This window comes from Saccopteryx bilineata, chromosome 3, assembly GCF_036850765.1.
Source record: "Saccopteryx bilineata isolate mSacBil1 chromosome 3, mSacBil1_pri_phased_curated, whole genome shotgun sequence".
Taxonomy (NCBI): domain Eukaryota; kingdom Metazoa; phylum Chordata; class Mammalia; order Chiroptera; family Emballonuridae; genus Saccopteryx; species Saccopteryx bilineata.
In genome coordinates this window covers 149,669,073-149,691,154 of record NC_089492.1, presented here as the reverse complement: position 1 = coordinate 149,691,154, position 22,082 = coordinate 149,669,073, and the positions used below count along the sequence as shown (strand labels likewise).

At 55.5% G+C, this 22,082-nt stretch overlaps 1 protein-coding gene across 2 annotated transcripts; it reads right to left on the bottom strand.

The window, feature by feature from the left end:
- Positions 1-549: 549 nt before the first annotated feature.
- On the bottom strand, positions 550-21,569 carry ADRA2B (adrenoceptor alpha 2B). Of its 2 annotated transcripts, XM_066267712.1 has the most exons (2): positions 19,806-21,569; positions 550-984 (listed from the first exon to the last, which is right to left on the bottom strand). In XM_066267712.1, exons 1-2 carry the CDS (start codon positions 21,140-21,142, stop codon positions 912-914), a joined length of 1,410 nt encoding a protein of 469 aa, XP_066123809.1. In that variant the 5' UTR covers positions 21,143-21,569; the 3' UTR covers positions 550-911. The 2 variants fall into 2 exon arrangements, with proteins under 2 accessions (XP_066123809.1, XP_066123810.1); XM_066267713.1 differs by lacking the exon at positions 550-984 and having other exon boundaries at positions 18,044-21,569.
- Between the last annotated feature and the right edge of the window lie 513 nt (positions 21,570-22,082).

The window sequence follows — 22,082 nt, the reverse complement described above, 5'->3', positions numbered from 1 at the left end:
AAGACAGTTGCCTTCTGCACTCAGCCAGAGGGCCCAAGAATTCTGGCTGGCTCAGCCTCTTGCCCGACCTCAGCAGAGAGGCACGCAGAAGGCCATGTCTTCCAAGCACTCTGGCGCCTGTCCTGCCTGGGCCTGCGTAGTCAGAGGCCGAATTTCCAGGCTGCTGCCCTACATGGGCTCCTCTCCCTGCAGTACCACCTGCAACCGTTTCACACCTCCTGTAGCCGCTGTATCATCCCTATCCCCATCCCCATCCCCATCCCCATCTCCATCTCCATCCCCATCCCCATCCCCATCCCCATCCCCCCTCCTTCCTTTTCAGCACCTGAGTGAGGCACAGGCCTCTATTCACCTGCAGGCCCTGTGAGGTGTCACCTAGGATTTATTTCCGTTTTCCCTCACCCCGTTCCTCCGCCTGTGCCCCCATGACTGTCCTTAAACCCCCAGGCGTCCAAAAATGATAGGTGTGACTGGGTATACTCGCGTCTTCAGCCTACAGCTTGGCCTCTCAGTTCACCCTGCATCCATCACATGGTTTTTCACTCAGCATCATAGTTTTGGAAACTTCCCATTGACATGTGTACTTTAAATGGGTAAATTCAGTATGCAAATGACACCTCAATAGAGATGTTTTTCAATCTCCTTGGAGGAGCATTTGCAACGTGGTCCTCTCTTCCAGGCCATGAAGCTTGAAGAGAGGGAGGAGCAGCAGACTCAACCCCGATGCCAGCAGCACCACAAGCCCCCAGTCACCTTCATAGGGCACCTCTCTTCTTGGGACCTCCTCTCATTTCTAGGCTGGAGGGACAAGGTCATTTCTAAGGGCATTCCACTCTTGATGTGTGATGACTCAAAGCATTGGCGCCCTCTGAGATGGCCCAGTTCTGGAACTCTCCCCTGGAGGCACGTCGTCATGCAGGAGAAAGCTCTGTGCTCAAAACTGTTCCCCACGTCATCTTCTGTTGCACTGAAAGCAGACGCCACCTAAGTTTCCAACAGTAAGAGGACAGTTACATAAACTGCAGTTCAAAATGGGGCCTGAAAACAGTGACAATTGTGGGGTAGCTCTGTGCTGTGACATTTGGTGGAGAGGCAGGACACAGGGCTGAGTAAGGGCAGTGAGCTAGGTGCCACGGACACGTTACCAGGAAGGAACAGGGAACAACGGGGGCTGGTGTGTTGGTGATAAACAATGAGATTGAGCATGTCATCCTCTTCTACCGAGAAGCCCACTGATGTCCCCATAAAGCGTCTGAGTGGCCTGCAGGTTGTAAATAGGATGCTCAGCATGTGAGCTGTGTGTGCAGGTTACCCACAAGGCTGCAGCTGCCTTGTGGGGCAGGTGGACTTGGGGGTAAGGTGTCCAGGAGACTAATGCTCACTCCCCAGGCTGGCTCGAAGACCTGGTCCAAGGGGGCAGCACTCCCCCAGGGGCAGTTGCCACAGACCATAGCACACTCCAGCAGGGGAACCCAGCCTGCACACCCTGCAGAGCAACAAGAATCCCTAAATCTCTGTGGTTTAGCACAAATGGATTATGCTATGCTCACTTCATAGTCCTATGTGAGTGAGGCAGCTCTCCTCTAAGTGGTGACTCAGGGCCCAGGCTCCATTTAGCCTCTGGTGCCACCATCTCTAGCCCGAGGCCTCTGAGGTTGTTACAGAAGGAAATTGAGTGGCAGAGTGAACATGGGAGATTTTTATGGACCAAATAGAAGTGGCATGGCTCTCTTCTGTCCCCTTCCCATTGACCCAACTTATGCTTCGGTCAAGGGGGCTGGGAAACGTGGTCTAACGTAGCCCAGGAACAAAAGGAGCCCCAGGCTGTCAGGAGCCTGGACTGCTGCTCCCTGAGCACCCACCAGGTGCTGCCTCCCCTACACTCTGGAGGAACTGGGCATCTTGAAGGCATGGTCTGCAGCAGTGCTGGCTCAAGCACAGCAATGGAGAAGAGCTAGCCCTGGAGGGCTGCAGGCCAACCGTGAAGGTCCCCAGCACCAGTCAAGGGGTCTGGATTTTGTCCCTAGGTGGTAAGGAGCTACTGATGGGCTTTAAGCAGGGAAGTGCCATGGGCAGGTCTGGGTTCCAGAGATAAAGCTGCTGAGGAGAAGGAGGTGGGGAAGGTGAGGTGAGGAAAGTAGGCCAAGAAGGCGTATTAGCAGGTCCCTGGTGACCCCTAGTGAAGTGTCTGGACCCCTTCAGTGCTCAGCCTTCTTTGTTCCGTCCCACCAGAAAGCCTCAGGCCATAGGTAGAATACTAGGTCCCACCCAGACGGCTGCTGAGCGGAGACTGCCCTGGCTCTGGGAGGGCAGACACGAGGCTCTGATTCTACTGTGTCTGGGAGTTGGCAGTAATAGAGGGACCAATAACCATGTTGTGCTCATTGTAGGCACCGGGACATTTCTCTGGACCCACCGGTGAGGAGCTATTAACCCAGATGGAGTGTGCCTTGAGGGGAAACCGTCTTTCCAGCAGCCTCTTTAGGGCAGGGCCTTGTAGTAGCAGATGGGATGGGTGTGGTGGGACCACTGGCAGGTTGTGGAGCTCCTCAGAGTGGAGCTTTGGTGGGCAGGTAGGGAATCTAGCCCTGGAACATTGACGGGAGAAAAACAGGTGTTTCCTGATGTGTACGGACCATCTGATGCCCAGGACGCCTGCTCCTGTGAACCCCCTCTCGCCCTTTCCTGTTTCTCTGCTGCCTCTAGACCTCTCCTCTTCAAAACCCCTCCAGGCTTGCCATGGGAAGTAGGAGGCCCCCTGGGGAATTTCCCAGCCCCTGACCCTGACCTCAGCTGCTGGCTTTTCTCTTCCCTCGTTCTCACACCCTCTACGGCCACCTAGCTAACCACGGTGGCTGTCATACCACCCAGCTCCCCAGTGCTGGCCACAGCCTGGCACATACTCATGCTTGACTTGCATAATCTCACCTCGTTTTCATGAATGATCTGTGAGCACTGTGCTTTCCCAATCCACAGAGGATGAGCTGCTGCCCAGAAAGAGAAGGAAACCTGCCTGAGGTCACACAGCAATAGCAGGGAGAGCCAGACTTTCTACCTGTCTCCCTTCTACACCCTCCGCAGCCTTCTGTCCTTCTCACCCACTCCAGCCACCCCTTGCCCCACCCTGGGGAGCAGAGCTCAGGCTCCTTGGTGGGTGCAGCAGTGCCTGGGGAAGACCCACTTCTCAGGTCTGGGATTGGGAAAAAAGAAAAACAAGAGTAACACCCAGGAAATGAGCCCCTGGCTAAGGGAGCTGCACAGTGTGGGCTGGTCCTTGTGATACCAAGGATCACACACACACACACACACACACACACACACACACATCTCCCTGATGGCCCAGGAACACTGGGAAACCAGATATCTGCCTTCTGCCAGAAGAAACAGGATCCCAAAGGGAAGCGGGAAAGGCCAGCAGTGAGAGGCTCACCTGCTAGAAGGTTCTGAGGGCACACTGCCCACCAGCGGAGGGGGCAATGAAAGCTGTAAGGAACTTAAGAAAAGGACAGTGTTCACCCCAGCAACAGGCTGCTCCCGTATGATGCTCTGTGACAAATGATTGTGTGTCCTTTGAAAGTTCTAAAAGGACCCACGTAAGGACACAAGAGGGTGGGAGAGTCATTGCAAGAACTGAAAATTTTCACATCCAGATGTGAGTAAGGCATTTCCATCTTCCTCAGGGGGTGAATGGCTCACTGGGAGGAAAAAGACAGGCCAGGTACTTAGCACACTTATTGTATGACCCAATAAACAGGGTGGTAACCAGTAGAAGCGAGCTCTGAAGTATCTGAAGAAGTGAGGACCCTATGGGGCCCACACTCGGTTGGTCATACAGTGGTTGCAGCTCAACCTGAGAGGGGCCTGGGAGGCACAGAAGGACAAGGGGTCCAGGGATGGCTCCAGCTGGACCAAGCAGGCCTCGTCAAGCCTGGGCCCCGTGCGGTCCCCATGTGGCACATGGGCCTCAATAGCTGCCAAACCTGCAGCTTTGGGGGAGGAAGGAACATCTTTGAGGGGTGATGTTGCCAGGCCCTCCTCAGGCTTAACAACCAAGAAGCAGCCACCTGTCAACCCCAGGGAATCCACGAAGCCTGTGGGATCTGAGGCGTAGGAGTAGGGAGCGCAGAGAGAGGGTGTGAGGACCTGGAGTTTTGGTCCCCATCCTCCCTTGATGTCTCTTCCCCTTGCCTGGAAGAGGTTCTCTGGATGAGTCTCAGATGTTAAAAATAACCCGCCTCTCCATCATCCCGTCAGCCGCACTCCAGGACAATGTGTTCCAAAGCCCAAACTGCTCTCCAGGGACTAGAACAACGGGGCAAGAAGGGCCATGCCTGTTCCTGGCTGCCCCAGGCCAGGAAAGCATGCACACAGGCCGGGCCCCATAGGCCAGTGACTCCATTCAGGCTCCCCAGTCACCTGTCAGCCCTCTTGTCCCCCAAGTTCCTAAGGGGTTAGGTCCAGTGATGAGAGCCCCAGTGATGAGTGGGGTGCTTGTAGGGTGCCGGGGTTGCCACAGAGACCCACAGGCACTATAAGATGTGTGGGCCTCTTCTGGTCTCCTGGAACTCCTTCCCCTCTTGCCTGTAACCCAGCAAAGAAGGGGATGCTATATCCACCTATTGCCATGTGGCTTCCTCCTCTGATTCCCAAAAGTAGGCCTGGAGGGCCCAGAGGCTCTTTGCAGGGAGTCAGGAAGGAGAGGAGGGACTTGGATACATATAAAGCCCGTTCCCCTGTCCCTCTCTGCTGTGGCAACTGCACTCAGGGATAAGAGACAAAGCTAGAGACAAAAACACTTAGTTTGAATCCTGCCATATCCTTGATTACAGTGCAACCTTGAGAGAGGTATCTAACCTCTCTGTGCCCAGATCCCCTCACTGGTAAAATAGATACACATGGCCCCAACCTGCAGGGTTTCTGTGAGGGCTATATGAGGTCCAGATGTGGTGGAATGCACAGTGCCAGACAGAGTGGGTGCTCAGGAAACAGCACCAATGCAGAGTGCCCCAGCTGAGAGCGCTAGCTGTGGGAAGAGAGTGCAAATCCTGCCTCATCCCTGGACTAGCTGTGTGGCCTTGAGCAAGTTGCTTTACTCCTCTGATCTTTAATTTCCTGGCCTGTTACATGGAATGATTCCACTCATCTCCTGGAGCTGTTGCAAGTCTTCTTGTGTAGGTGCCCTGAGGTTGGCGTTGAGTGTGTAGGGATCACTCAATAACTGTGCAAGGCCCCAGTCAGGACAGCATTGGAGCGGGAGCCACAGAGAAGGACAGGTGGCAGGCAAGGGACTGGATGGAGGAAGAAACTCATTTTCTTTGGCCTATGCTTTTTTTTTTTTTTTTTTTTTACAGAGACAGAGAGTCAGAGAGAGGGTTAGATAGGGCAGACAGACAGATGAAAAGCATCAATCATCAGTTTTTCATTGTGACACCTTAGTTGTTCACTGATTGCTTTCTCATTTGTGCCTTGACGGGGAATGGGGGGGGGGGGCTACAGCAGACCACTTGCTCGAGCCAGCGACCTTGGGTCCAAGATGGTGAGCTTTGCTCAAACCAGATGAGCCCGTGCTCAAGCTGGCAACCTCGGGGTCTCGAACCTGGGTCCTCCACATCTCAGTCCGATGCTCTATCCACTATGCCACCACCTGGTCAGGCTGGCCTATGCTTTTTTTAGCAGCAATGAAGGCCTGCTGGCCACACAGCACACAGACCTGGGGCTCTCAAGGCGTGCCTGCCCTGGGTGCTCCTCAGAGCCCCACAAGCTTTTTGAGGCCCCACACAGCAGACCTGTGCCAGCCAGCGGGCCCTGCCAGTCCCCACCCACCTTCATGCTATCCTGCTGAGCCCAAGGGCAGGGGGAGAACGAGAGAGAGAACAAGGGGAGTGACAGGGAGACCCACAGACACAAAGTGAGATGAAGAAAACAAAAGTCATAGGAACAGTCTGGAAATTAGAAAATAGGAATGACCTCTCTGAAAGGTCAAATGAGAGGGAAGAATAGAGGAAGAGCTCCAGCTGAGAACCCCAAGGTGGGGATCAGTGAGGAAGCTGGAGATAGCCTGACTCCACTGAACACAGGGCTTTACCTAAGGATGGGTAATATGTTGTCATGATACCAGATGTAGCATTTCGGGCAATTGCTGTGAAGAATGGAGAGAATAGGTGGAGCACTGCCTGGTGCTGCAGCCCAGAGAGGGAAGGGTGGAAGCAGTCTGCTCTCTGTCCATCCCTGTCCCACCTAGCCCCTTCCCTGGGCTTCAGCCTAGCCAGGGCCTTTTCAGTCCAAGAGGGCCCTAGGGCCAACCTCTGAGCCCCACCCATGTCCCCAGGCCCTGCCCTCCCCGCCATCCTCCTAGGCCTGACAGCAAACACAGGCCCTGTCTCTGTAACAAGTATATCAATGTAACTCTCCCCACAGCCCTCTGAGCAAGGTACACAGGTACCTCATTCTACAGATGACAATACCGGAGTCAGGGAAGGTGAGTAACTTCTCTGAGGTCACACAGCAAATAGGCCAGAATCTGAAGGCAACCCTGGTGCTCCACAAAGCCCATTTCCAGATGATCCCCTGGCTCCAGGCCTAGTCAGGACAGGCCTAGGAAGGCTCTTTTTGACCTCCCACTCTGCAGTACCTACTGGGAAGGGTCAGAGACATCACTGGTGGGGAGAGGAAACGAGGAGCAAAATGTGCTTGGCTCTCAACAAACAACATCCCAATTTGTCCTGAGGTAATTCTTTCCATTTTATAAATGAGAAATCAACTTCAAGAGGAGTGACTTGCCCCAAGACCTTCCCTGGCCAAGGGCACCTGCTGCAGCCACCTGCCCTGGGGCTGCTCCAGGCCTGGCTGAGTGGTGGCAGGGACAGAGCAATTCCCTGGGGAATGGGGAGCTTCCACATCCACAGCAGGGCTGGACTCTGTTGTTCAGGGTCCTGAGGCAGGGCCTTGGGGACCTCATGGGAGAGGCCAAGGCTCTGTCCAGCTCCCTGCCATCCTCGCCAAAAAACCTATGGTCCATAGCTGTTCCTCTTCCTCCGTCCTCTGGGCCATTGGCCTCTCATCCACAGATCCTCCAGACAGATGTCCACTTCAGGACCTCCAGGCATGGGGGTGGTGAGACATCCCACCTCCAGAGTGCTCGAGGCAGGGGCAGGAGTGGCCTGACTGGGCAGTGAGAGGGCAGCCAGGAAGCGTATGCTTGGCCTCAGGGACCCCATCTCCAGGAGGAGGAGGCACTGACCCTTCCCGTGCCTTCGGGCCTATGCCCTGGACCTGAGCATTGTCTGGCTGGTATCAGGGAGACAGCAGGGCCCTGTTACCTGCCCCCATCCCATCTTGAGCGAGCTCCTCTAGGATGAGACCCAGATCCCAATGCCTCCTTGAAACAACCCCCAGAACTAGAAAGGCTGGTGGGGGTGGGCGATCAGCTGGGAGAGAGAGCAAGGGGCAGGGGGCTTCCAGAGGCTCTGAGCTACCTGCCGCTGGGGATTGGGCTATTAAGGGAGAAGTGTGTGTGGGTGTGCGCACACACGCGCGCGATGTGGCAGGCCTAAGGATTTTGAACCCTTCTAGAGAGTTTATCAATAGACCTAAAAAACAAAGGAGGAGAAGAGTAGAGGAGAACTCAATAAGAGAGGATAAAGGGGGCTGAAGGATACAAGTGGCTGGTCGGCCCTGGACTCCCTCCTGTGCCCCTGGATGCAAGCCTGTCCCTGGCTGGCTCCATCCTGAGGAGTTCACTGCATTCTCACGCTGCCCAAGCCAACTGTGACCAGAGGGGTGCAGATAAACAGTGACAGGCATTCAGGGAGTGAGAGTGGCCCAGCACTGAAGCTTAAGGGCAGCCAAGTAGACGTGACCTCTGGGTGGTCAGGGTTCAGCCCAGCAGAGGCTCTTCTGAATGAGGACTGGAAGAGGAGCATGGGAAAGAGGGCTTAAGAGAAGGGGGGTTCACTGGTCATGGGCTGGAACCAGTTGAGTCTAGGGGAGCCAGTGTGTCAAGTGGGGGGGGCATAGAGGCGAGGGTAAAGGGAGAAAGGTCTGAGTCCTCTGAGACCCCACCCAAGCCAGTAGTCAGGAGGCCCAGGGTCAAGACAAGCAGGGCTGTGCTCATATTACTCAATGAGCTCTGCAGCCAGGAGTGAGATGGGCTCCTCACTGGTCTTGCCCCAGAGCTGAGGACCAGAGGGTTCACAGCTCACCAGGTTTAGCCCTCAACCTCTGCAAAGTCACTCCCAACCTTTGGCATTCAGGGTAGAGGGGAAGGCGTATCATCACCAAGCCAAGCCCCCAAGGCACCTGTAAGCTGGGTGGGTGAGCTAAGGTGGGTGTTATATAGACCCTGATGACTTGTGGGGTGCTGGATCCAGCCTGTCTCACACCTCCATCCATACCCACAGGCCTGTGACCATGTAAGGCCAGTGGCTGTGGTCATCGTGGCCATTCAGGTTCCTGTTGGATTCGGGCAGACGGTAAAAGAACTGGAGCCAGAAAGGGTGGGCCATTCCTTTTATTAAAGTCTTATAATGGCGGGTGAGCAAACAGGCAGAGAAGACTACTTCCCTCTCTCTCTCAGGGCTCCCAAGGCCCAACTCACTCTCCAGACTTACCAGGACTCACAGGCCCCCACCAGCCTCAACAGGACTCCCAAGCCCCTCAACACTCTCCAGAAAAACAGGCCAGGTGGAAATACCCCTTCTCTGGCAAACAGCAAACAATCGCCCCTCCCCATGGAGGCAGGCAGTCAGTAATTTGCAATCTGCCAGGCTGAGGCGAAGCACCCCCAGCCTTCCATAGACCACATGCACATGGTGCTGCCCCAATACAAGCGTGCAAACCTAAACACACTTGAAACACAGTGGTTTGCCCAACAGACCACAACTCCAGGTGGCCTTCCACTGTTGCACCCTGCCACTTTCTTGAAGGGTGGGGTGGCAGCGGTTGTGCCATGTCTGAGCTGAGGCCCCCACAGAGCTGTGCCTTGAGTGTCTGGATATCTGGGCTCGGGTGTGGCTCCAGGCATTGCCAGCTATGTAACGTAGGACAAGTTGCTAAACCTTCTGGGCCCATTTCTGCATCTGCAGAATATTAGGGTAGTCATGAAATTTAAAGTACCAGGTTTGCTGTCTGCCTCCAAACAGGGTCTCAGTAACTTGGTCCCTCTTGCCTTCACCCACAGAGTTCCCCACTCCTGCTCACAACTGACAGGGTTTTAAAGGAGTGCACAGGGAATGGAGCGCTGGGCATGTAGTGAATGTCTGGAGACACCAACAGGTCCATGGAGACCAGAGCCACACACCCAGACCCAGGGAGCAGCCGCCTGAGAGACTTCAGGCCAGAGAGAAGAAAATAAACAAGTTTGCTGGTCACTCTCAGCTGTAGCTGTGTCTCCTCCCCTTTGCCTCCCTCTCCTCCTGACACTCAACCCTCTTCTCCACTTCCTGGAGCCAGGAGACCTGACATCCCAACTTATTTTTAGTCAGCTGCCTCTGGAGCAGAGCTGCTGGCCCTGGGTCTCACCACGCCCCGTTCCTTGCCCCAGGGGATAGCCTGGGGCCAGATGGCACCTCAGAACGTGAGAGAGCACACACCGAAACACCCCCCCCCCCATAGCCTGGACAGATGGACCCTGCAACGCTCTCCGCCCCCTCCTGCCTGAGACATCAGCCACCAGTCTGCTGCAGAGCGCCCTCCAACAGGCCTCCTGTCTAGCCTCCTACACCAGCAGGTCCACCAGTCCTGCTTTCCTCAAGTGTCATGTCACTGCATCCCTCCCTCAGTGCTTTGCTGCCTGGGGGCTGGAACCCTGCCCCTGCCCCTCCCCACTCCCAGAGTGCAGGGTGGTGTCGGCTCCCTGCAGCCCTTCAAGCCGGCACTGAGCTCCACATACTTCAGGTTAGGGACAGAAAGGGTCCAGGCAGGTTTGACACAGACACCTCCAAACTGCTCATCCGGGACCAGCGGTCCATCCAGTGACTGCAGCCAAGATAGGTGTGGGGGGTAGAGGGCATCGCTAGGGGCAGTGTCTCCCAGCTCCCCTACATCAGCTCAGCCAACAACCAACCCCTGTTGTTGTTCAAGCTGCTTCTTGAAGCTCTAAATGCCCACCCCACTGCACCCCACCCCACCCCTATTCACTCTTCCTCCCTCCCAGGGAAGAGTTCAAATAAATATGGCTTTCTCCCCTCACCATGTTTCTAGGGCACATTAACACCTCTAGAGACCAGTGCTGTATTTTTACTACCTGCTGGCCATTATGAAGCCTGGCTACACAGTAAACAAGACAGGTGGCTATGCCAGTCCTCGTGGTGCTTACAGTCTGTTAGGGGACAAAGACAAGGAGCAGACAGGTAAGTAAGACATCTTGCCTGCTAACTGGTGATAAGTGCCAAGGAGGAAACTCAGAACCGGGAATGGAGACAGGTGGTTTGATGGGAGGGGCCTCATAAAGTATGGGTGTCATGAGCACACTGATGGCTGGGGCTGCAGGGGAGCTCCCCCTGCCGTGGGGCACTGTGCAGGTGGATGGATTGGAGTTCCAACTCTACTCCTGAAACACAGGGAGCCACACATCTGCTTACGCCAGGTGATCAGACTTTCAAGCAGCAGAACAGGCAGTGTAGCCAGGTGAACTTACCATTCTCACCTGGCTTTGCATACTCCTGGGGCCATAAGACCTCCATTGCCCTGCAGCCTATCCTACTGTTCCCGCCATCTCTGGCCCTCGTCAGGGTGTGCTGTCCCACAAAGCTCCACACTCACCCAGTCCCCACCATGCTGTGTGGCTTCACCCCTCAGTGGGCCCCCAGTTGCCCCTGTGCTGACAACTGTGCATCCACATGCAATTTTCTCAGAATCTCTGGGGTCCCTTTGGGCACCAATATTTGACTCCTGGGTACCTTCTACGCAGCAGCACTACAGGAATCCTAGCAGATACCCAGAAACCGCCCTGTTTACACCCCGTCAGCCCCCTTGTATCGGGCTGGACAGCCTTTTCCCCCACAAACACTGGGATTGAAGGCCAGGATTCTCCTTGGACCCAAGGGGCAGATGGGCTTTATCTTGCACATGAGCTGCAATTGAGAATGTCAGCCCAGGACCTTCTACATACTTATTGCAGCTCCTGGAGAGAGTTCTGAGATCTGTTGCTGATATCTGTCATGATCACAGTGGTGAAGCTGCAAGCATAGGTGTGCTGTATTTGACTTATTTGCCTGAGCACCTTTCTCTCCTGGCTACATACTTGCAAAACCTGGAAGAAGTTATCCTGGCTAGATAGCTTGGTTGAAATGTCATCCTGAAATGCAAAGGTTGTGGTTTCAATTCCCGGTCAGGGCACATAAAGGAACAGATCATTTCTCTCTCGCTCTCTCTTCTTTTTTCCTCTCTCTCTAAGTCAATAAATAAAATAATGTTTTAAAAAGCCTGGAAAAAGTAGGAAAGGTTGGATCCCATGGAAACATGGGGGTGAAGAGCAAGGGGGTAGAGCCAATTTCATATACAGAATGGGGCCATCTTCCTGGACCCAGAGTCCACCCTCCTTCCATCAAGACCCTGAGTAGTGAGTCAGGAGACACCTGGGGACAAGGGGTTCTGCTAGCTTACTTTGGAGAGGACCTAGATGTGCAGACAGTAATCAAAACGCCATTCATGGGCGCCACCTCTGCATTCCCACTCTCTTACTAGGACATCTTCTATGTCATCTCTACCTCTCAATACACCTCTCCAATGTTACTGAAGGAGCCAATGTGATTCCATTTTAAATATGAGGAAACTGAGGCATGAAGAGGTTTCATGCTTTGCCTGAGGCCAAACCATGAAAGCTATGGAGCCAAGTTTAAGGGCAAAGGGAGTACTTTTTTCATGCTTACACCAGGATGACCCAACCAAGCCCTCTCTCTGCCTGTACCCTCTTTGCCCAGCCCACCTGCTCCTCCACACTCCAGGACAGGTCCCTGATGCCCCTTCCCTTGGGATGCCCTGGTTGTTCCCCCAGCTCTCAGAGACAGTTTCCCAACCCTAGCCCAGCCAAGGCCAGGATGGAATCTCCCAACAGGATTTCTCTAGGAAACTATGGGGAAAAACAAAACAGAAAATATAAACACTGAACAAGAGATGCATTCCCAGAGAGCAAGGGTCCCCAGCCGTAGGTGACCAAGGCCAAGGCTGCCCCAGATTGCTGGGAAACCTCACTCATTCCACAGATGCTTCCTGCATCTGCTCTGGGCCAGAGGTGCTTCGGGCGGGGACACAGACACTAACCAGGCAGAGCCCCTGCCCTCAGCTGGGAGGCCCACCACGGTGGGCTTAACACTGATTTATCTTCAGGAGCCAAGTTTCCTCCCCAGGTCATTCTAGGTCCTGACCCAATGGGAGCAGAGTTTCCCCAGGAGCTCCCACATACCACTTGCCCCTCCTGGAGGACCCCACCCACTCCTCCATTGTTGACCCCCAGTTTGAGTTCCCCTTCCAGCCTTACTTTAGACACGATGTCAAGCACAGGCTGGCTCCTGTCCGACCCTACCCACAGTCACATGTCCCTTCCCCTGTCTCACCAGCTCCCAGCCTGCCTGGGGGGAATGAATGAATGTCTTTCAAGGCCCTTCTAGGGTTCCCACCACCTAGATCTCCCTGGGACACAGGTGTCATGGGCAGGACAGGGAGGTGGCAGAAAGTGTTACTTGAGCCTGGGGTGGGCAGAGGAGGAATCCTGGTGGTCAGCGGGGGTGAGGGGGAGCTGCTTCCTGTACAATAGAACAATAGATAAGCAGAAAAGGCAGGTGAGGTGGGGGCAGGAGAGCGCTGACTCGGTTTCCTCCCTTCTCTCTGACCCTGCCCAGGGGTTCCTGGGGCAGCACCCAGGACATCATTTCAACCATGCTCCAGTCCAACTCCTTCATCTAACAATGAGGAATTTGAAGTCCAGAGAGGTGAGTGGATTTGCCCAAGATCACCTAGAAATTTGGTGGCCCTGCAGGAACCCTGACCCCCGCTTCTAGACCCCAGCCAGTGCTCCTGAAACAGCTAAGGAAACCTTCCAAACAGTTGCTAGCCTTGTGCCCATTCTAATTCCAGCTGCCAGGTCAGCAGGGAGTGGAGAGGATTAGCAGCTGAAATAGCTGGCTCAAAGTGGCACCTGTCAAGGAGCACCCAGGAGCCTGGTGAGCCTGTGGCCTATGAGCACCCTCACCCTCTCCCTCTCCTGAACTGGGAAGGGAGGGCTGGCTTTAACCCTTGCTGACCCTCAGTGTCTGGGGACTCCCAGCAGCAGGCACAGGCAGCTCTCACGCTCCCTGCCTCACAGCTGTGGCTGGGCTGGGGTGGGAACTGGACGACATGGGGACACTTCCCCAGACCAGCTCTTCCTCCTCTTGAAATAGTCCAGGTTCCCCTGGGGCCAGAGGTAGTGGCATTCCAATTGCCTTCTAGGTACTCTGAGATTGCAGTGGCCCAACCCCCAGCCTCAGAGGGGAGTGCCCTCCCCATGGAAATCAAGGGCAGGACATTAGCACCCTCAGCCTGGCCTGTCAAAGGGCTAGGACCCCAAAGTGTGTCATTGGGCTACAAATAGCCCCCAGTTGCCAGACACAGAGGCTCATTTTCAGTCTCCAGTGTGTTCTGGTCCCCCTGCAGCCACAGGGGTCCACAAAGCACCCGGTCCATGAAGCACCAGGGCCATCCCAGGAAAAGGCAAAAGTCAGAGGGTCAGAGGGGACAGAGGGGAGGCTCAGAAAAGGGGGAACAAGTCACTGAGGACCCGGAAGTAGGACGGGCCAGGAGAGGGGAAGGGAGGAAGGGAAGGGAGGGACAAAGTGGCGGTGGAGTCCCAGGTGTAAAGCGTAGTTATTAAGAAGGGGGCGCCTCTCCCTTTGAAATCACTACTAACCAACAGATGGCCACAAGGCCAAGCCAAGGGCAGGAGCATTTGGCCAAGGGCCACGGCGGGTGTGAGAGGATCAGAGCCAGTGAACCCTGGGGAGGATGCGAGCTGCCATCCAGGCTCCTTCTAGCCTTGGCCTTCTAACACAACCTTCTCCACGCCGGACGGATGCAGGAGCATGAAGGATCCCAGAGTCTAATTTTAGCATTTCACCCATGTGCTTCTGCCTCTCTTACTAACAGTGAGCGGAACCTGGGAGGGTGGGAAATTCCTACCCCTGCCTTGGCCCTACTCTGCTGGAGGTTCCAACAAGCAGGGAGATCACCCCCAAGCTGAGGTCTCTGCAGTTCAGAGGCTTTGCTGGGCTAGGAGGGCCCGGGGCCTCCTCCTTACATTGAGGGGTAGGGCAGACACCAAGGCCGGTTTGTGGCACAGTTGAGATTAGATTGGGTAGATTATGCTGGGTGTAATCCTGGCTCTGGGTGACCTTAGACAAAATACTCAACTCTCCATAGCCTCAGTTTCCTCGCCTGTGAAACAGGGATAGTAATGGCTCCGATCTCAAATGATGTATGGCAGGCACTGGCCCTAATGACTCTGGGCTGCCATTATTCCTCTCTCGGCGGCCCGCCCCAGAGAGCTCCAGTCTGATTGCTCACTCCAGACCCAGTCTGTTTCTGCACTGAGGTCAAAGCTGAAGAAAACAGCCGGGTCCTACCCAGGAGCCCGGCTCAAGAACAACTAACTCCAGGGACCTCAGTGTCTCTGGACATTCTAGGAGCCACGCTTGGATTGGGGCAGAGAAGGAACCTCAGGCTAGGGATTCCTGGGGACAATAGGGACAATCCCTGGTGAGCAGACCGGGACACTGAGGCCCCAAGAGGAACCCAGCCCTGCTCAGGGGCAGCCAGACTAGCGGTGGCAGAAGCAGGCATGACCCTGGCCTACTACCTCCCCCTCCCATGACTTTCACCAGTACAGAAGTCCCATCCAGTCAGTGCTGCTGCACACAGGGACCAGGCCCTGGAGCAAAGGTCCCAGCCAGCACTGGAGCAGCAAAAGCTTGCCCAGTACCAACGCCAGAGGGTCAGATTCCTCCCCCCAGCCAGGAGCAACCTCTTCCACAAGTAGCAGCTGAGTAAGGTCACAAACCCCCTCCGCAGCACTCCACCAAACACACAAAATAGAAGTCACACAACAGATTAGGAGGGGACAAGGGCCTGATCAACTCACAAGCCCCCCCCCCCCCATCTTGCATCAACTGGCCCTCCTACCACAGTACCTGTGCAGGTGGGTCAGGGTGCCTCCTGCAAGAAAGCTCCAAATAGGAATTTCCAACACCCTAAATTTCTCAGCAGCTGGCCTGGGGCAATTTCAGGGTTTCAACTTCCTTTGAAGGGTGTCCCCAGTGACCCTAAGGACCCAGATTCTTAGAGAGTGAGGGCAGTAGGGGGTAGAGGTCTTCCTAAGCCCTCCTACCCAACCTCTTCTCTGTCTTCTCCATTGATGCCTGCCCTTGCTCATAGCCACCTTGCCTGCTGCCCCTGCCCTCCCCTCCAGGCATTTGCTGGGACTATTCTCGGGAAGAGCAGGGCCCTTACACTTACCTTACATCTCTTGCTCTACACCCACCTTATCAACCCATTAATCCTAAAATGGGTTCAGGGTACAATCAAAGTAGGTGCAGCAGCCTAACCTGTGGTGGCTCAGTGGATAAAGCATCGACCTGGAAATGCTGAGGTTGCCAGTTCAAAACCCTGGGCTTGCCTGGTCAAGGCACATGCGGGAGTTGATGCTTCCTGCTCCTCCCCCCTTTCTCTCTCTCTCTCTCTCTTTCTCTCTCTCTCTCTCTGTCCTTGTCTTTCTTCTCTAAAAAAGGTAGGTACTGCCTACACAAATAGCAAGAAGGGGTGTGAGAGGAGGAGGTCTGATCTGGATTCAGGCCTGGGATCCAGCTCAGCTGAGCACACAGCACTGGGCAGGTTCCTGGGACTCTGTTCTCCAGGTACTAAGAATTGAATTAGGTAGCAGGGACAAGCCGAGCACAAGACCTGGCCCACAGCAGACTGTTAGCTGATGTTTCCTAAATGTGGGCCTGTCATTTTTTTTTTTTCTTTGTACTTCTCTGAAGCTGGAAACGGGGATAGACAGTCAGACAGACTCCTGCATGCGCCCGACCGGGATCCACCCGGCACACCCACCAGGGGCGAAGCTCTGCCCACCAGGGGGCCACTCCAGCGCCTGGGGCAGAGGCCAAGGAGCCATCGCCATCTTCGCTCCAATGGAGCCTCGCTGCGGGAGGGGAAGAGAGAGACAGAGAGGAAGGAGAGGGGGAGGGGTGGAGAAGCAGATGGGTGCTTCTCCTGTGTGCCCTGGCCGGGAATCGAACCCGGGACTTCTGCACGCCAGGCCGACGCTCTACCACTGAGCCAACCAGCCAGGGCCTGGGCCTGTCATTTTTGAGTCTGGCTGCAACCTCTTGGTATGGAGGTGTGTGTGGGGGGGGGACAGATTGGGCAACCTGGGTTCCAGACCCAGCTCCACAGCAAGATCTCTGTCTCTAGGCTTCAGTCTCTTCTTCAATAAAATGCAGGAATTAGACTGAGCTGTCAGGAACGAAAAACCTATGAAAATCATACCATAACTTACACATCGTATACCAGTGACAGACATGAGCAGTCCATCACAGCACACGCCTATTGAATCAAGCTCAGATGTAGCTCAGAATCCCCATACAGGTAGGCCACTGAAAGAAAACTAGAGACAGGACCAAAACTTTTCTGCATCTGAATTTCCTAGCATTGTGATTTGGGGACCCAAATCTCCTCTTCTGCAATGTTGCCACACCAAGCAAAGTGTGAGACTCAAATAAGATACTATGTTCAGAATGAGATGCCAACAGTCCAGCTGCAGCAGGAAAAATTTCCACTACCATCTCCAGAGACTGGGAGGGAGCTCCTTTCCCAGATCCCAGACCTGCCCCTTGCAGACCCTGAGGCACACTGGATGGTGTGGTCCAGTGGATGGAGATTGAGCCTGGATGACTAACAAGGTAATCAGACAGAGTTCCAGAGGAGCGATTGGCCCAGAGGAACAGGGGAACTATTCTGATTGGCTCTCATCGGGCCTCAGGGATTTGACAGTGGGTGCAGGCTAGTGGGAAGGGCTGGGAGCTCCTCAGGGCAGGGCCTGGCTTTCTTGTAAAGTCCTTAGGGGAGCTTCATGCCCCCAAGTCCACCAATGTTGGGAGACACATGGAGTCTCCCCTGGCAAATGCCGTGGTCTTGGGAAGTGTGAATCCTGGGCAGAGGTGAAGGGTGGCTTCACACTTCCAGACCCTGGGGCCTCACTACCTGCCCTCCCCTCCCCTCCCAGGCTTCACCCTTCTTGGTGCCCTAAGCACCCCCAGTCTCCTGCTGGCCCTGCAGCCAACCTGCTGTGTATGGCCTGAGGCTGCCCTCTCTGAGGTGGGACTGGGCTCCCATACATTGGATAGCTTTGGGGCCTCCAGCACTTTATCTGGAAATAAGTAAACTCCAGCTCAGACTTGTGAGTGGCTGGTCTCAGTGTGAGACAGCAAAAAGCAAATTGGCTCTGCTAGCTCTCCTGCCCTTACTGAAGGCAGCAGCTTACGTCTCAGACTGCCTGCTCTTCCCTCCACACCACGCAAGTGGTATCCGACCACCTCGGCTGACCCCCACTCCTGCACCTGACCGCCAGCAAGGCCAGCTTCCCGCTAACTCTCAAACTGTCAAATCCATCACACACAGTACCCTTTGCATGTGTTGTTTCCCTGCCCCAAATTCCTTCCTATCTTTCTTTTGGGCATACTCCTGCTCTTTCCCCAAAACCCAGCCCACAGGAGACCTCCTGGGGTGAGGCAGCCTTTCCTGCTTCCCCAAATAGCTGGTCTCAGGCTCCTCTGGCCACTTTAACCCCCATTGTCTTGTGATGAAGAATAAGGGAGGATTTGTGGACAAAGCAGGCAGGCAGCTGGGAGGGTACTAGCTGGCCACACCTGGAGGAGGGGAGGGCAACTGTACCATGCCAAGTCTGCAAACATAGCTGAGGAGTAACTATGGCCAACGATGACACAGCATGCTTATTACAAAATATCTTTTATTGATAAAATAGTTCAGACCTTTAAAAAAACCTCTTGCATATCACAACAAGAGGGCCACAGGCAACAATAGCAGGGGTGCCCTGGGGCACCTGCAAAACTGGTCAGCAAATATTACTAGCCAGCCCCTTCCCTGGGCCCACCTACCAACCCAGCCCTGCCCCAGGGCAATGTCCTGGTCTCACACTGGAACTGAGAAACCAAGGGACCTTCTTTGGTCCCCTCCATTCTCTCCTGCCCAGAAAATGCCCTCAGTACCCATCCCAATAAGGCCAGGTTCATTACAGTGCCAACAGTGCCCATCCCCAAAGAAGACCCTGATGTCTTATTGTTGAAGTGAGGCACTCCCACAGGAACCACTAGGAAACATCCTTCACATGCTCCCAATTGCTCTGGGTTCAATGGTCTGGGATAGGGGTTGAGAACCAGGAGGAAGAGGCCTCTGGAGCCCCATTAGTGGGGTGGAGTCACATGGCTGGGTTGGAGGTGGCCAGCCAACACCCACCCAAAATGGAATCAGCTGTGCATCACAGGGACCCATTTAGGGCTTACAGTCCTGCCTGACACTCTTGTGCAAGGCTCCCCCAGGGGTCCAGACTGCCCCTGTTCACCAGCTCCAGCGCAGAGCCCCGCCAGGAGGTTCTGTCACCGGCCACAGCCTCTCATGTCAGATGTTCCCAGGGTGTGGATATTTTTAGCTATCTTGGGGAAAAAATTTGCCTGCTTGATGACAAAAGACTTATCCACTATTGGAGGGGGGCTAAGCTACTGAAAACCCTCTTGGTGTTGCAGGTGAAATGTCAAGAAGTCATCATGCAGCACAATAACTCAAACCTTTGCAGGCACAAGAACACATTATCAAAGAAATCCTTCAACTTAAATAGTGGTTCTATCTGCCACTCCCCACTTCCAGTTTGGGGTAGGAATTTACACACCCCAAGCACAGAACAAACATCTATAGGAAGACAGGTGGTGGTAAACACAGAGAACGGGGATTTTTATATCACCTAATAATCACATTTTCTGGTTCTCTAGGTTCCCCTACGGAGCTCAAAGCTTTCTGCAATGCCTTTCATCTTCCTGCAGCAAGTAGGCGGCAGGCTATTGTCGCCCTGGATTTTGCAGGAAGTGAATGGTAGTGATGGGGATGTCCTGTGGAAGCAGAGGCCAGGCTTCCAGAGAGTCACTAGGTGGGACATGGATCACAGTTCTGGCCTTCAAAGGAGCTATACATCCAAAAGGAGGGAGAGGGGAAGAAAAGCCAAGGGACAGCGCCAGCTTATAAACCCCCACTCAGAGCCTGATGGGGATCATGGGTGCTCAATGTGGATGCATGGTCATTGTTTCTGCCTCCTCCTCAATACCAGGCCCCCCTGAGAAGAGTGAAAGGCTGGCTTTCTGCTCTTTACTGGGGAAGATAAAAAGAAAAACACCACAAGCAAGTGGCTTACCAGAGACCACAAGGTCTTTGAGGAAGCTTTCATGGTCCTGGGGTTTTGAGAGGTATGTGCTCTACCCTAGCCTGGCCTCAGCCATAATCAGGAAGGTCCAGGCTTCTTCCATCTGCCTGTGCTCAGGCAGGGTGTGGAGGATATGTCTCCCCACAGCCAAGCCAGCAAGAGAAGGCTTAGGCTAGACTCCTGGGAACAGTAGCCCTGCCCATGCACCTCCCAGGATGAGGCCTGCTGTACCTGGGCAGGAATCAAGCAGCCTCAGGGAGGTGTCCACAAAAAACAGGGTAGGAAGCAGGGTGGCACCGGTGCCACCCGGCACTAAGCCCACAAAAGCAGCAGGCAGGCGGCTCACCAGGCTGTTTGAGTCCACTGGCGGCAAAGGATCCTTCGGAAGGCACGGCGGAAGTCCTGATTGAAAATGGTGTAGATGACAGGATTCAGTGAGCTGTTGCAGTAGCCAATCCAGAAAAAGAACTGGAAAAGGCTGTGGGGCACCTTGCAGTGCTGCGGGCAGATGGCACCCAGACTGTAGCTGAAGAAGAATGGGAACCAGCAGAGCACGAAGACTCCTATAACCACGGCCAGCACAAAGGTAAACCGCTTCTCCCGGGTCAGCTGAGCCCGTCGACGCCACCACTGCCCACTTGCAGCACCCATACCCCTGCCCAGGAGCACCTGGCCACGCAGGGTGGCCAGCACCCGGGAACCCTGTGGCTGTTGGGGTGGGCTGCAAGCTGAGGCTGGGGATGCTGGCAAGGCCTGAGGCTCGCACTCCTCGTCATAGTCTTCCTCTTCATCTCCAAGTTCTTCCTCAGGGGAAGTCCCACAAACACATTCCTTCTGTCCCTGGCCTGCATGGGGAAGGGCAGGCCAGCTGGGTGGCAAGGCAGGACTGCCAGGATCTTCAGGGGTCCCCCCTTGTTCCTTCTCTCCAGTGGGCTTAGAGTGTCCATTGGCCTCTCCGGAAGCCCCCAAATGGAAGGCCAGGGTTGGCAGTTTGGCTGAGGATCTCCTATGAATCCGGCCAGGCTGCTTAGAATCACCCACCCCAGGGCCTCCTTTGGCCCTGGGACCCCTGCGGTTGCTACGTTTAGCGATCAGGTAGATGCGCAGGTAGACAAGGATCATGATGAGGCAGGGTGCAAAGAAGGACCCGATGCTGGAGGCCAGGATATACCAGGCCTCTTGGTTGAGCTTGCACTGTGGGCGCCCGCGGGACTGGGGGCCCGGGTCGCCCTTGTAGACGAGGGGCGGCAGCGAGATGACAGCTGCGATGAGCCATACGGTGAGGATGATGCACTTGATGCGTCGCGGTGTACGTTTGGAGTTGTACTCCAGAGCGCGGCTCACCGCCCAGTAGCGGTCCAGGCTGATGGCACACAGGTGAACGATGGACGAAGTACAGAAGAGCACGTCGAGCGCCAGGTAGACCTCGCACCACGTTCGCCGGAAGTACCAGTAGCCCAGCAGCTCGTTGGCCAGCGAGAACGGGATGATGAGCGTAGCTACCAGGATGTCAGCGGCGGCCAATGACACCAGGAACAGGTTCTGCGGGGCTCTCAGCGAGCGGCTCGTCAACACCGCCAGGATGACCAACGCGTTGCCGAAGATGGTGAAGAGAATGAGAAAGGTGATGACCGCCGCGATGACTGCGGTGGCCTGCACGGAGTAGGGCTCCTGGTGGTCCATGGTGAGGCTGAGCAGGCCAGAGGGGGCGTTGCTTGCCCAGCGCAAGCACTGCAGCCAACAGTGTTGTCCCACCCAGTGCGGCTAAACGAGGGGGTCGCCTCGCTGACAGCGCTGAGGGTGCTGGAGCCCCATGACTAGGACGAACGAAGCCCAGGAGGCTGGGGGAATACTGGGGCTAGGCACCTTCCTCCTACATCGTCTTCCACCGGCGCCCGGCGTCCTTGCGGTCCGCCCCGAGAAGTTTTCCAAGTTGTCCCGCTGTCGTACCAGCCCCGCCAGGGACAGGAAGAAAGTTGCACTCTCCCACCCTGAGGCTGCTGACCGCTCTCGGGGCGCGGGGTCCCACGCGCTGCCCGTTCTCGGAGGAGGCACGGAGGCCGCGGCGCCTGCTCGCTCGCTTGCACAGGTCAGGAGCCGCGCCTGTAGACAGCCCTCGGCTGCAGGGGAGTGGGGAACCGAGCAGCGGCTGCTTGAGGGAGGAGACTGGAGACTGGGGCAGGAGGCGGGGCAGGCGGGGGGCGGGCAGCGGACCGTGGCTAGGTGGAGGGGCGCGGCGCGAAGAACTGGGGGCCGCAACCTCCCTGCGTCTAGCCTCCGCCCCGGCGTTCCCCCCCCCCCCCCCCCCCCCCCGCCTCCGAGCGCAGGGTTCCAAAGGGCCCTGCATTTGGGGTCTTCGGAAAGCTGCGAAGGATGCTTGCAGGAGTGGAAGGATCGGCGTGCACAAGGAGCAGAAACGCTGCGCGGGCGCAGGCACCTGGGGAACCTGTCTCCCACAGACTGCGGGGCTAGGGCAGAGCCGTGGAGGCCAGGACGGTGGGCGCAAGTTGATCTCTGCTCCCGCACCCAAGAAGAAGAGGGTGGGTGGGTATTGGGCTCTGTAGCACAATAAACTACAACCACGCCGGGCCCGAGACGGGAGAAGCCGAGCGGAGGGGTTTGG